Consider the following 15,232-nt stretch of genomic DNA (forward strand, 5'->3'; position numbering starts at 1 on the left):
AGCGTAAGCTGGTTACTTAAAATTACCACTCCATGGCACTCCATCTTTAAAACTCTTGTGGTTCGTATCATCATTATTATCAAACTTCTGGTTACTAATGTTGGTTGTTCTGTCCAATTACATTTGTATATCTGCGCACCTAACTTTTCACTCTATCATAAAGGTAATTGATTATTGACTGATAAAAAAGATAAGAATATAATTTAAGATTGTGTTGTGTGAAATCTTCACAAAGTGGAACATACTAATGGATTTTTAGGATATTATTAAAAATTTAAATTGGACATACACAGAGAATTTTTAAGAAATAATTACTAGTCCGGAGATATTTTCTCAATTTTTTTCAGGACTTTGCAATAGTCAGGTATTTGAGGAGCTTTTTTGTTAATACATATCTACTAGTAATTTTACCCATCGCATGCGATGGGGAACAAAATCAGTTACCGTATACAGTCACTTATTACATTTTTCAAATAATAAACTTTTTACATGTAAACAAAGTCAATATAAAGTGTGATCTTGATCAATAAATCAAAATTTGTCTTATAGTAAATCGATTTTTATCCATTGTGCCTTATGGTATCTCGTATGTTACTATATATTCATTATTAATGAAGTTACTGTGTAGTGCCCTTTTGGTAGTCGCCTTGTTTGTTTTTTCTATCCTAATGTATTTGCTATATTCTCCCCTTTTATTTTAACACATCACAAGCTCCAATCGGACCAATAACAACGGAGATAATATAATGTACCTAATGATGTTTTGGCAATGCCGCCATGTGTATTTTTTTCAGCCTTAACATACACTACCGAGCATAAAATTAGGGTCACCCCGTAATTTGAATTGATTTTAGAAATTATTATTCTGTTTTAACTATTTTCGGTTGTAACATAGTTTACTAATGGATTTCTTGAAAAAAAAAATTGTTGTCGTTGTTGTTTCGACAAGCGTTTGAGATAAAAAGGGCCCCTTAGCCTAATTCCTAAAAACCGTTATCAGCACAGTTTTTGTTTCTATGGTTTTAACGTCAATTGTAAATTGTTTGTGTATTGTTATCACTGTCAGTGTATTGCAATGAGCGTAAATTCTGTTGTGGCAGCAAGAATTGTGGCGGCGTTAGAAGATGGCCACGGTCAGCGCGAAACTGCGAGAAACGTTGGTGTAAGTCTCTCGAGTATGCAACGACTATGGCAACGGTACGAAGAGACCGGTCTGCTTACTCGAAGACCTGGTTCAGGTCGAGGCAGGATTACAACAGCTAGAGATGACCGCTTTGTCGCTTCTAGTGCTTTGGGAAACAGAACGGTCACAGCAGTTTCTCTTCGAAATCATCTGCAAGAAGTGAACATCGAAATCATCTGTAAACATAAGTGAATGGACAATTAAGAGACGACTTCATGCTGCTGGTTTATCTTGTCGAACTAGAGTAACTGGACCGCCGCTTTCCCTTGAACACCGAATTGCCAGATTGAATTTCGCACGAGAACACTTGGCTTGGACAATGCAGGATTGGAGTCGTGTATTGTTTTAAGATGAATCGAGATTCTGTCTTAAGGGCTCAGACAAACGTGTAAGAGTGTGGCGACGTCCAGGCGAGAGTTATGCTCAAGCATGTGTTGCCGAGCGTCTTCCATTTGGTGGAGGGTCAGTTATGGCATGGGGGGCATATCGCTTGATGCTTGCACGGAGTTAGTCTTTATCGAGAATGGGACATTGACAGCGCATAGGTACCTGACACAGATTCTGGAAGACCATGTTTTACCGTTTATGGTTATTCTTGGAGACGACGCAACATTTATGCATGATAATGCACGGCCCCACACTGCTAGGATAGTTACTGAGTATCTTGACTAGGTTCAAATCACATGATTTGTTTGGCCTGCTCGCAGTCCAGATATAAATCCCATGTTTGGGATGAGATAAAGAGACGTTTACGGAGTCATGTGCCGGCCCCCAGAAATTCGAGAGAGCTTCGCGACATATTGGTGCAAGAATGGAATAATCTTTCGCAGAATGTGATCCAAAATCTGATCCAAAGCATGCCTCGTCGTTTGCAAGCTGTTATCACTGCCAGAGGAGGGAATACTCGCTACTGAAGTTCTTAAAATTTCTTTTTTTCAACAAAAAGCACATCAAATTAAAATTGTCCCTTTTCAATATTTAGTATATCAAAGGAAAATTCTTCATTTCCATTATTTTTAATAAACTTTAAACGACAAAAACGTTGTTTTCTTTAAGCAATCCGTTAGTAAACTATGTTACAACCGAAAATAGTTAAAACAGAATAATAATTTCTAAAATAAATTCAAATTACGGGGTGACCCTAATTTTATGCTCGGTAGTGTATATGCTACCTCCTCTTATTTCTAATGATGTATCATAAGTGACGATCCGACGAACTATGTATTCCACCTCCACCATAGAACACTCAAAAATATTTGACTCGTTAATTTGTAGAATAAATTAGCAATAAATCAACTGTATCGCTTCAAGAACAGAATATGATTGAAATGTCAGTTGGCACTTCAGATTTCTTTCCTAAGTAGTGCTATACCGGACAAAGCGTGACTTTTCGTTCTAGCCTTTTATATAGATATATAGTGTGATGTTGGTACTAGAGTTGTGGAGACATCTTGAGGCAGGCGTGACGGAAGAGCTTCTTTAATTCACTCTTTTGTAGACCGATTTAACTCATTGTTGAAATAAGGTACGTTTATTTATAATTGAAACTACATTACTCGTTACACAAATATTGAGGCAGTTCTAACAATTTATATCTAACTAGTAATTTTGTCCGTCGCGTCACATGCGACGGGGATCCAATCAATTACATCCATCTACAGTCACTCATATAATTTTTAAAATAAAAAATTTCTTGCGCATCATCATGTTTTTTACTATATCCTGTATATATAAATTTCGATGACACGTTATATACATTATATTTACTATACGTCCCACGTCGTTTTATTTGATGTGTCATATGCTAGTATTCGGCTAGTTGTATATTTTGTAGAGGCCTTTCTCAGACCAATGAAGCAAGTTTACCTTATAGTGTATCTATTATCATCCATAGTGTCATGTGCTATCTCGTATGCCGCTATACGTTTATTAATACCGAAGATGCTGTGTAGTGCCCTTTTGGTAGTCGCCTTGTTATTTTTTTCTATCTTAATATATTAAAAAAAATAATATATGTTTGAATGCTCGAATATATGAACTTTACTCGATATCGAGCACAGTTTTTTATTAAATCTTGCTCAAGTAATTTTGCTCTCAGAGCATCTTCAGGGGCATTCAAAAATACGTCTGAAACGTACGTTTTCTCGAGGTCTGCAAAGTAGGCTTTCGTGGCGACGATGACCTCCTCATTCGACTTAAATTCCTGCCCGGCGACTGCCCTTTTCAAGTTTGAAAACAAAAATAAGTCGCATGGGATGAAATCTGTAGAATACGGTGGATGAGGTAACAGTTCGTAGCCCAATTTGACCAATTTCTCCATGGTTTGAGACGGTGCCTTGTCATGGTGGAAGAACACAAAAAAAATGGGTTCGTTTTTCTGCAATTTGGCGTCGAATCGGCCTAATAATTTGGCGTAGTAGGACCCTGTGACCGTTTTACCCTTCTCCAGGTAGTCAATGTAGATCACCCCTTCTGAATCCCAGAAAATGGTGCTCATCACCTTTCCGGCCGATAGGACAGTCTTCTCTTCTTCGGAGCACGTTCCCGGATGCCATCTACGGTTTCGGCTGTTCCGTGATCTCTGGTGTAGACCAGAGCTTAATTATACGTAAACACTGCTCTGAAGTAGTCTAACGGTTGCGCTTGTTGTCCGGTTTTCGCAATGCCGCACCTACTTTTTCGTGCACAGAAGTTCAAAAAACAGGACAAGACATACTCGGTTTTTTGAGATGCCTACTGTCTCAGCTATCTCGCGCATCTTTAGTCGGCGGTCTGCCAATATAAGATCGTGGATTTTTGTCACTTTATGCATCGTGGTAGCCATTTTCGTGGCACCGAGGCGTGGCTCAACAAAAACAGACTTGCCATTAGGTTGAAACTCGTCATACCAATTTTCTATCCGTCATACCAACTCGTCAGTTTCTTGTATTTCCTCGATTTCCTCGCCATACCAATTTTTGATGGTTGCCATTCAAGGAGAAGAGTCACCATACAGAGCATTCAAGCGATCTTTGATTTTGCTGAGCATTTTCCCTTTCAAAAACAAGAATCAAACCACCGACTGATATAGCTCTTTTTTAATTTTTCTAAAAATCCACGCAGTCAAAAATAAAACTACAAGTCTGATTCGGCTGAAATCTTAACAGTCGCCGTCTACAAGAATGTACTACACGATAGTAGATTTCTCTTCAGATAGTGGCGCCATTGGGAAGTAAGGCTAAGTACTTAACGGACCGCTTACGTAGATGCCAGGTCAAATACCTGGCTATTGACAAGTCCTGAATACGATTAAATTTATTTCTCTGGAATACACATCTCTATAACTCTAATGTATCATCTATAATTATTATAATGTATTCTTACCTCTGCTATTACTCTATTTGATTGGTAATATGTAAGCACGCCTTGGACTAGGACAATAACAAATTTCATAAAATCAAAAATGGTTTCATCTGTAACTTTTAATTCCTAAAATAGGTTTTATCGATTTATTATTAGTCTCTGATACAAGCTTGTATAGTCACATAGAAGGAGTAGGGAATTCATAATACGTAAGCTTAAATTTTTCCCAGTACAGTAGATCCCCGGTAATACGGCGCTCCCTATAATCCGACATTCTCAAGACTATTGATTGTTCATAAAAATTAAGACAAATCTTTACTAATATAATACATGATTGAAGTTGTAACTTGTATAGTCGCGGTAACATATACAGGGTGTTTCAAAAAAAGGTAACTTCGTCTCTAGGGTAGGTAAAAAACTGAAAAATAATTGGGGTTTGCTCAGTAAAAAATATTTGTAACGCCATCCGTTTTCATGATCCGGTGAAGAAAAAAAAATTTACGCATTTTTTACGATTTTGCCGAAACTACTGGCAACATTGTAATGAAATTTTATACGAATATGTTTTGGAAGCTGATACATGAATTTGTTTTTATATCTGATTCTCATAGAGGGCGCTAGTTACACGGATCGTACTAAGTATTAGTCAATATAACTTTTTTAAAAGTATAATTATTAATCAAAATTTCAAGTAAACTTAAACATCATTTAATTTTACACGAAAAAGGTACTCTTGGTAAAACTCGATACTGTGTACCGTTTTCGGAATATTTTGATTTGAAAATTATGAAGTAATAATTGATGCTGGTAGTAATGATAAAGTTCTAATAGGTATACCTCTATTTTCTTCAAGTATGCCATGGAAATCTGACATTTATTGATTGTTATGACGATAAATTAACAATAATTAGAGTTTTGAAACCTTGTTATTTGTAAAATCAAATCAAAATGTACTCAAATGTTGAATACACTGACATGTTATCAACCTTAGGCGAATGTTTAGGATGTTCTAGTGTAGCTGTGACACGTTATGCAGAAAAGTTTCCTAGAAGAAACTTACCAAATAAAAATACATTTAGAGCCGTTGAACGACGTTGTCGAGAAACTGGGAATGTGAGACCAAATAAAATAAATTCTGGTAGACCAAGAACAACAAGAACAATTAATAAAGAAAATAATATTTTAAATTTACTTGACCAAGATCCAACAGTTAGCGTAAGGAATATAGCAAGACAAACAAATACTTCTTCTTCAAGTACTTGGCGGATACTGAAAGAACAGCAATTACATCCTTATCATTACAGACAAGTCCAAGAGCTCTTGCCAGATGATCTACCGGTTAGAGTGGATTTTTGTGAAACATTGCAACAAAGGACAGCCCACAATCCAAATTTTTTAAAATGCATTCTTTTTACAGACGAGGCCACCTTTACGCGACAAGGTATGTTTAACTCCCATAATGCACACTACTGGTGTGATGAGAATCCACGAGTCAAAAGGGTATCACATTACCAACACTCATTTAAAGTTAATGTTTGGGCAGCAACTTTAGGTAACAAATTAATAGGCTATCATATTCTACCTGGAAATTTAAATGGTGATATGTATCTTGATTTTTTAAACAATTCCTTATTCGAGATATTAGAAGATTTAACGCTAAACGAGCGAAGATCTTTATTTTTTATGCACGATGGAGCTCCACCACACTTTGATAGAAGGTGTCGTAATTGGTTGAGTAATCATTTTCCGAATCGATGTATTGGTAGAGGTGCAGAAGCTCCAATTCATTGGCCTCCTCGGTCATGCGATTTTAACCCTTTGGACTACGCAGTTTGGTCGTATATTAAGGAAAAAGTCTATGCTACAGAGGTAAATTCACGCCAAGAATTGGGAGAAAGAATTCAACGTCAATTTAATGACATCATAGCTGATCCCCTACCGTTTAGAAGGTTAATGGAATCTTTAGAAAAAAGAATAGACTTGTGTATTCGCAAAAACGGAGGGCATTTTGAACACTTACTGTAATTGAATTTTATTTTATGTTCTTAGTCATTAATTTAATTTTCTTCTTGTGAGTTTTGTTTAATTACTAACTATTTTATACCAGCATCAATTATTACTTCATAATTTTCAAATCAAAATATTCCGAAAACGGTACACAGTATCGAGTTTTACCAAGAGTACCTTTTTCGTGTAAAATTGAATGATGTTTAAGTTTACTTGAAATTTTGATTAATAATTATACTCTTAAAAAAGTTATATTAACTAATACTTAGTACGATCAGTGTAACTAGCGCCCTCTATGAGAACCAGATATAAAAACAAATTCATGGGATGTATCAGCTTCCAAAACATATTCGTATAAAATTTCATTACAATGTTGCCAGTAGTTTCGGCAAAATCGTAAAAAATGCGTAAATTTTTTTTTCTTCAACGGATCATGAAAACGGATGGCGTTACAAAAATTTTTTACTAAGCAAACCCCAATTATTTTTCAGTTTTTACCTACCCTAGAAACGGGGTTACCTTTTTTTGAAACACCCTGTATTGTAGATCACTTTAAATGCGGCGACGTTTGATCCGTTCCTGTTACAACCGATCGGATGCCTGTACTGAAGCAAACTAGAAGCGTTTAGTTGGGAAAGAGTTCGTTAGTAGAGTATGAAGTGTGGTTTGCTGAAATTTAATTATATTGAATAGTGATGTAACAGTTCGTTAGTAGAGTGTATAGTTTTGTTTGCTGTAATTTAATTCGTTTGAATAGTGTTGTGGCATCCGTGGGACAATGTGATTGAAAATATTACGTATGATAACAATACTGATTTTGTAGAAAGTTCCGTGTTCAGACAGGACTTGTCCTATATTGAACCTGAACCTCTGGTCACCTAAGTACAAGATGATGAGACTTGCCATGGCCACGTTGTACCCATATTCTATCATTTTGAATATTAATCCCTTATACCACACTCTGTCGATGGCTTTGCTTATATCTAGCAACGCTGCTCCTGTGTACTGATTATATTTAATTTCATCTGTTATGTACTGTTAGTCTGTTTGTTATTTTATCTGGACCAGGAGCTTTTCTTGGTGAGCTTTTCCTGATCAGGTGATGTGGGAATGATTATTTCATCTTGATTTTCGGCGTTTCTTCTTGTATTTCCTCGACTTCCTCGATAAAGTCCATATCTTCTAATTGGTAATAATTCAGTGTACACCCTCTCCCAAGAGTGTTCTCCTCAGCACCTCAGCTTTTTCTTCTATGTAGTAAACGATTCCGTTTTCTCAGTGAAGTTGGGGAATGGGTTTCCTGTCATTTCTTATTATTCTTTAAACCTTATATATTTCATGCATATTTTGGCCCTAACTTTTATTTCTTTTGCATAATTGTCCCACTTTTGGCTCCTATGTTCTAGTAACTGTTTGACTTGTCGTTTTGCCCTACTTTGTATTCCCGATTTCTTGTTCTTCTGGCTCTGTTCTTTTCCCTTATGATTTATCTTAGTTTCTGGTTGATATCTCTAAATATTTTTCTTCTAATTCTTGTGGATTATCTATAATTGGGATGCGTCCAAAACTAGGTAACGGAAGACGTTTGGCATGGACGATAATACTCGCGAAGATAGGTACTCATAGTGCACTTATAGTAAATTATTATCAAAAGAACGTAACGTCACTAAAGACAAATCAAACAAACACAAGATTATACATTATTTTTTTATGTTTCCAAGTTTTTCCTTCTATTTTTTATATTGCTATTTTTTAATATAACAGTAATTTTGGTCTGATATAAAAAATCTACTTACTGCCAGCATAGTAAACAAAATTTGCGAGATGTGAAATGATTTTATAGTAAACTCGAGCAGAAATATAAATCCAAAGTTCTTATTCAATTGTTCAACATTGCTAAAAATAAATACATGTAGTTTTAGGTTAATTTATTTACACGTACTATTATGTAGGTACTTTATCAATATTTAAAATCGTATTCAGTTCAATTTGTGTCAGCAAAATCTTATCATGTACCGTACGTTGAAATATTTTATGAAGTATATATATATATATATATATATATATATATATATATATATATATATATATATATTGTTAAGCTATGTAAAATTGAAAATAATATTGGTTTGCTTTTAATATATTTCAAAGTACAAAATAAAAAATATTTCGAAGAAATGAAAGTCCATTATCCTGGATTACCTGTAGTAAAAAAATTTAAAGATATGCATAAATTATTTTCTTTGTAAAATATATTCGAGTGACATGAGTGAGCTTAGTGAAATCGTGAGCAATGCGAGCGGGTTTTCCAAATAGACTTGTACGTCGATATACAGTGAATAAGACAATAGAATAGAAATATTTAGAAAATATAATTCTCCGTTAGTTCTTAAGAATTTGTAGAAACCGATTAGCATGGTAATAGTTTTTAGGAAATTTAGTATTGTAGGTAAAATTGTTGTTTGTTATCTAAATGGTAGATGGGGATAAGTGTGACGAACTCTGATTGGAGGAGATTGAAAAAAGTGGGATAGGTATGTAGGAATGAGAGTTTAGCTAGATTTTTGAGGGAGAAAAGATAATCAGTTGTTTTTCCAAGGGTTCAAGGCGAATAGTCGTTGTTCTCTGGTGGTTTTCCAAAGGTAATAAGCAGTAGAAGTGAATGTTTGTGAGTTTTCTTGGAGTAAGTGTATCTGACGGAAGCTGATGCAGTAAAATATTGTAAGCTATATTTTTCTACTTATATTCCAAGAGTCACTGTTCAGGCCGGAACGAGAGATTCAGTTTATCGAGAGGAGAAGAGGCTAGCATCATTTTTTAGCAAGCATAACTTTTCCATTTGATGGGGTTTTCTTGCACTGTTAGTTGTTCCTCTGGCTGTTGATGTCTCTTTTTGAATAGCACTGCTTGCGTTACAGATGCTGATGACTTGAAAATAAACATCATGTACGAGGCATTATATTGCATAAATAAAAGAAACACACGCGTTGCTTTGATACTTTAAGTGAGTTGTAAATTGAAATGGAATCGTATTTGGAGCATAATATTCTAATATTGGCAGTTTATTATCACGTCAGTCATGGGTGTGTGATATATAATAATTTATTATTTGATTTGAGCTACTAATAAATTATTTTTTTTTTCACGTTACTACAAACGACTGAACAAAGGGCACTGAAATTATATATCGTGTAACAATCTTTATCATAAACATTTACTTTAGTATTTATTATTCTGCAGGAACTGAGTGAATGGTTAAAGTCTAAGCCCAACAAAAACACTTTATTCCATAACAATGAAAATATCTTTTCAATAATATATCTGTTATGAGAAGGAACTGTCTGCGTAATTAAAAAAAGAATATATAAAATGTTACTTATATAAGTTTGTCTTTAAACTACTCACTCAATGATGTTCTTATGTTTTAAAATTAGATTTCTCAAAAGGTTTATATTTTCCAAAGAACTATTATCATTTTTTCCAAATCGTTCAAGTTCCATTCCTAATAATTTAAGCGATGAAGCACTGAACATTATTAATGAGCCGATTAAAGCATCTGTAGACATAATATATATACCTCCCCAAAATCCATTAGATACCTGCAAAAATTTCATTATATTCGTTAAATTTTTATACTAAATATGAGATTAAATATTTTTATAACCTATGCGTTTATGACAATACTAATAATAATAGTATAACAATAATCTGCATGTTAAATCCAACGAAAAGATCGCCAAGTACAGAGATCTGGAAATTCAAATACGAAGACAGTAGAGAATGGCGAGAACTCAGATAATACTTATTTTCTTTTCCACTACTGTAACATTAAAATTTTTATCTGCCTACCACGTTGGGTGTCAGTTGTAACAATATATATTTAGTTATAGGGGATTGAAAGGGGGAACTGAACTATTAGTGGGCTGGAAATAGGGTAAGCAAATAAATTAAAACGTTTGCGAACGGCTACGCGTGTTTTGATTGGAGAGCTAGGTAGTGGATAAAGGTTTCTTTGCTTGAGGGAGACAAAAAAAAGATTTACGTTGATTTCCTGGGCAACAAGTTACAAGAAGATTCCTAAACTATTTAAAATGGACGCCGTTTAAAAAAATCCTCTTGCTGGTGAAAAATTTTAAGGTGAATATCTTTTTAAACATAAAATTAAGCTTAAAAGCCCAAACCTAAGCCCAAACAAGTAATATATATAAAGAGCTTAATGTGAAACAATGGCAAGCCTCAAAAAGGCAAAAGTGGGATATTTGACTTTGAATGTTAAAAATAATATTATAAAATCCAGTAACAACTTTTGTTGTTTTAATTTAGATATGTGGGTGCATGTTGAGCTATGGATCTATATTTATAACAATATTTATAAAATTACTCCAAAGTTGAGATAAAAACAGTCTTTATTTAAAAAAAATGTGGCTTGTTACATTATTACATAAATGATAAGTACCCAAAATCTTATTTAATCAACCAACTCGGCGACCTCATCAGCAACATCAGGGCTGACATCCTCTTGTAAACTCTTGTAGAATGGATGATACACTGAAGGTATGTAGGGTAATAATGATCTTACATTTTCGAGTTTCTTTTTTGCAATCCGAATAGGCTCAACATACTTCTGTTTTAAAGCAGATACAGTAAGCACATTAGGACGTCCCTTCTTGACAACACTAACGGGGTTGTAGGTACCATTCACAGAATGTTTAACGTAAAATGCTTGTCTGTTATCACTCCTGAACAAAAAGGAAAAAACATTGGAAAAATCCAAAGATTGCTGGTCATCAGTGCGAGTACTCTTTTTAATGTTCTCTAAGAGTGGTTGTACATTGAGGAAATCTTCCTGCTTCATAACAGTTAAGTTGAAGGGCTTCTTTTTATTAGATTCTTTTATAATTTTTTGCCATTCCTCAGGAGAGTACACAAGCGGAGCATACTTTCTATGTCGTTTTTCTATAAGAGCAAAATCCCTGTCGGAGGGAAGGTGAGTGTGTCCGCTGACTAAAAAATGGTGTGTAATAGACTTAAACTTTTGTTCCTTCACTAGCTGGAACCATAAAGACATTAAAAGCCAGTTTTTGTTTTGCCCGGGACAATTATCCGTGAAGAAAACGAGATGCTCTACTTCACCTATCTTTGAGCTTAAAAATTTTATGAGTATTGATGCAATTTCATCACTTCCTCTTTTTGCAATGTTTTCCGTCCAGACAAACATATGACCAGCGTCTTCCGTACAATCATGGATTCCTAGATTATACATCCAGATTTTCCTGCAATAAAATGCAGGACCAGTGGTTAATTTGGGAATCGATAACGCTTGCTGCAAGTCAAACGATATAACACATGTCCTGTTATCAATTTTGGACTGGGCTGTTTCGCTCTTCAGTAGTTGTTGCATTGCCTGAGCCTTACACTTGTGCAAGTTAAGTCTTGTTGTTAATTCGCTATAATCATTTTTTTCTGATTTTGCTGACTCTATTTGGATATTAATTTCGTCGCATGTCTTGCAAGTATCTGATTTTGGCAGCTTGAATCCAATATTATACTCGGTACAAAATATTTTACGGTAAGTATGCTCCTTGACTGGTTCAATTCCCATTTCTGTACACCAAGGGACATATCGATCCAAATAGAGACTGGCTATACTCATGTTATGATCCAGATAAACTTTATTCATGTTCTTGTGTCGACTGTAGTGACTTTGATACTTTGGAATCGAATGTATGTGGTTTTTAACACTTAGTATTTCAGAATCAGATATTTTGTTCACACGGTTTGTATGCTTTCCTCTGTTGTCTCTTTCTGGCACTAGATTTCCTTCTATCTTCTTGTGAACAATTATTTACTCTGCCCTTAGAAGCTTGAAGTCCGTGGATATTTAAAAATTCTGTTTTACAGACACGTGTAGTTTCACCATTAACATTAATGGAGTAGACTGCATTGCTCTTTCTATGTGATTCTTGATGTTTTTTCTTCTTTCGGTAGGACCTTTTCTTCTTAACAATATCTATACATCCGAATAAGTAGCTATTTTGTAACTCCCATGAACCGAGGTTCCAGAATTCGTTAAAAATATTACTCTCGTGGTCCTGAAGCTTTTCCCTACACTTCTTAGTGCAACTGCAAGGCGGTCCCAATTCTCGACCAGGCACATTTTTTTTTCGTTTTGTCGCTTACATATGGTTGCCCTAAATTTCGTCGAATTTTTCTTTTTGATCTTGAATAACAGTGTTCATTGCTTTGTCTCCATCGACTTGTTGGAGTTTTGTCGGGTGTGTTTGGTTTTGTCCTTTTTCTTGACGGACCTTGTTCATTATCCTACAACAAAATGCAATAATATAACAAGCCATGTCACAAGCCACAACAATCATACTTTAATCTTTAATGGTAATAATGTGACAAGCCACATTTAACAAAAAAATTACGTACCGCTGTATTTTCATCACTTGAGTCACTTCTAGATTGTACATAGTCAGGATCACGGTCACTGTCATCGAATGTCGACTGAACTTCAGTATTTGTCTTACTAGAATCGTCAGAACTCACAGAAATATCTGAATCGCTTTCGCCCATGTTCGCCATTTTGATGTGGCTTGTCATTATGTCGAGTAGATACTAAGACAAACTAGATCTATGCAACACTGTTACCATAGGTTTGTCGCGTCATCTATTAACGACGGGCTGAAATAAATTTTTAGTGGCTTGTTATACTATTACTTTAACCGATCATAGCACTAACTCTTTTTGAACTCATGTGTGGCTTGTCATTGTTTCACATTAAGCTCTTCATATATCAATCGTTTAAATGATGAAATAATTAAACATCAGGTAGATCTTGAAAATCTTGAAAAACTTGAAAAGACAGAGAAGATACCAGAACTAGACATTAATAAACACTGGGATATTATTAAAAAGAACGTGCTGGAGCCCGCTAAAAATATTCTGAAGAGAGAAAAGCCAAAGAAACAGAAAGAATGGATGAGTAACGAAATTTTGTTATTGATGAATTCTCGAAGACTATCGAAAGGCAAAAATGAAGAACAGTATAAGCAAATTAACACAGAGATCAAAAGAAAAATCCTCGACGCTAAAAAGCAATGGTTACAAGACAAATGTAAGGAGATTGAAAACTTGGAAGCCAAATATGATTCGTTCTATCTTCACAAGAAAGTTAAAGAAATGATCAACAATAGAAACAGGAAGCAGACAGTACTTATATACCAACAAGGGAATGTACGGGGTAAAATGAAAATGCTACAACATGCACACTCTTACACGCGCGCATACACACAAACACACACACACACACACACACACACACACACACACACACACACACACACACACACAATGGAACTTGTGGAGAAATGTAAAAATCAAAATATTTACCTGGTAAAAAAAATAATAATCAAAGTATTTTGCGTAATAAAACGGGAACCAAGGAAATGGCAGAATTTTTCCAGGTTCCTGACCCTGCAGTTCCATTTTCCTCCAAATAAAATAAAAGTTAAGATTCATAAGAATAAAAAGAAGAGCTGCAGATATACAAAAAGTAGGCACAATACTACCAAGTTTAAAATTTATTTTTGCTTCCTTTTTGTAAATTGGTTGCAACTGTTGATCTTCCTTGGTCAATATTTCAAATTCTACCACCTTAGCCATTATTTTTCTGATGATTTCCCTTTTAATTAAATAATACTTTAATAAGCTGAGATAGTAACTCATCAAAAATGCCATACTGTCGGAATTTTCCTTTTCCGATCTCGAACTATACACTGTGAACATGCCTAAAGTGAAAGTTGTCACAAAAAATGTAAAATAAAATTGTATAAAAAAGCTGTAATATTTGTAGAATACTCTCAGAAATGCATTGGATATAGTAGCGGGCCAAAGGCCTATTAAGAGCATTTGGTATTTTGCAAAAACGAGGAAATATGAATCGTAAGTCATTATTACAGGATCGACTAGGACTGAAAGTGAAAAAGAGTTAAGGCTTTTATATAATCTGAATGATAACATACTTTTGTCAAAAGTAAATTCAGAAATATATGCTGGTAATATTAAATGTCATAATTAGGCGTCTAGAACTGAACACCCTTTAGGGTCTTTCTACAGAACCAACAATTTATTTATAACAGTGTGGATTACATCGTGAAAACTTATTGAAAGTATTTGTTTCTTTATTAACACACATATCTCTTCATTTGGTTTATATATTATTTATACTTTGAAAGTTTAATATATCAGACCAAATAATAGAGAATTAGTTTTTTGTGGTAGAAGGAGGCGTGGAGGAGTGAGAAAAGAGTTCAAAGTAATTATACTTTACAAGGTAGCTAACAATAATAGGTTATTGAGATATGTAGTTGAATTATATCTCTAAATTCTAAACGCCTACTTTTCATACCTCGAGAATTTAGTTGTTAACGAGAAAGTTATATATAGCAATAAAAGCAATATAATTGAAATATATTAAGAAAAATAGCTTTAAATTTTGGAGTAGTTATATAACGACGGGTGAAAGGCAATAATTACCAAATGCCAATTTGGGCGATATTGAGTTATCTAATATAAAGAGGGTTCAGAATAGAAGTCAACCAAGTCCACTTTTTGTCATTTACGAGTTAACAACGCTATAACATTAGGATCGGTTATCGAGAGCTCTCCGTGCCGTTATAGTTACGACGAAGACCGATT

The 15,232-nt window shown here is 34.6% G+C and overlaps 1 protein-coding gene across 1 annotated transcript; it reads right to left on the reverse strand.

Moving 5' to 3' along the window:
- Window positions 1–4,297: 4,297 nt before the first annotated feature.
- Window positions 4,298–14,197, reverse strand: LOC140443469 (uncharacterized). The gene is made up of 5 exons (XM_072534754.1): window positions 13,925–14,197; window positions 9,938–10,131; window positions 8,329–8,428; window positions 4,547–4,651; window positions 4,298–4,336 (listed from the first exon to the last, which is right to left on the reverse strand). The coding sequence occupies exons 1-5, from the start codon at window positions 14,195–14,197 to the stop codon at window positions 4,298–4,300; spliced, it is 711 nt and encodes a 236-aa protein (XP_072390855.1).
- Between the last annotated feature and the right edge of the window lie 1,035 nt (window positions 14,198–15,232).

This window comes from Diabrotica undecimpunctata, chromosome 6 (genome assembly GCF_040954645.1).
Source record: "Diabrotica undecimpunctata isolate CICGRU chromosome 6, icDiaUnde3, whole genome shotgun sequence".
Classification (NCBI taxonomy): Eukaryota; Metazoa; Arthropoda; class Insecta; order Coleoptera; family Chrysomelidae; genus Diabrotica; species Diabrotica undecimpunctata.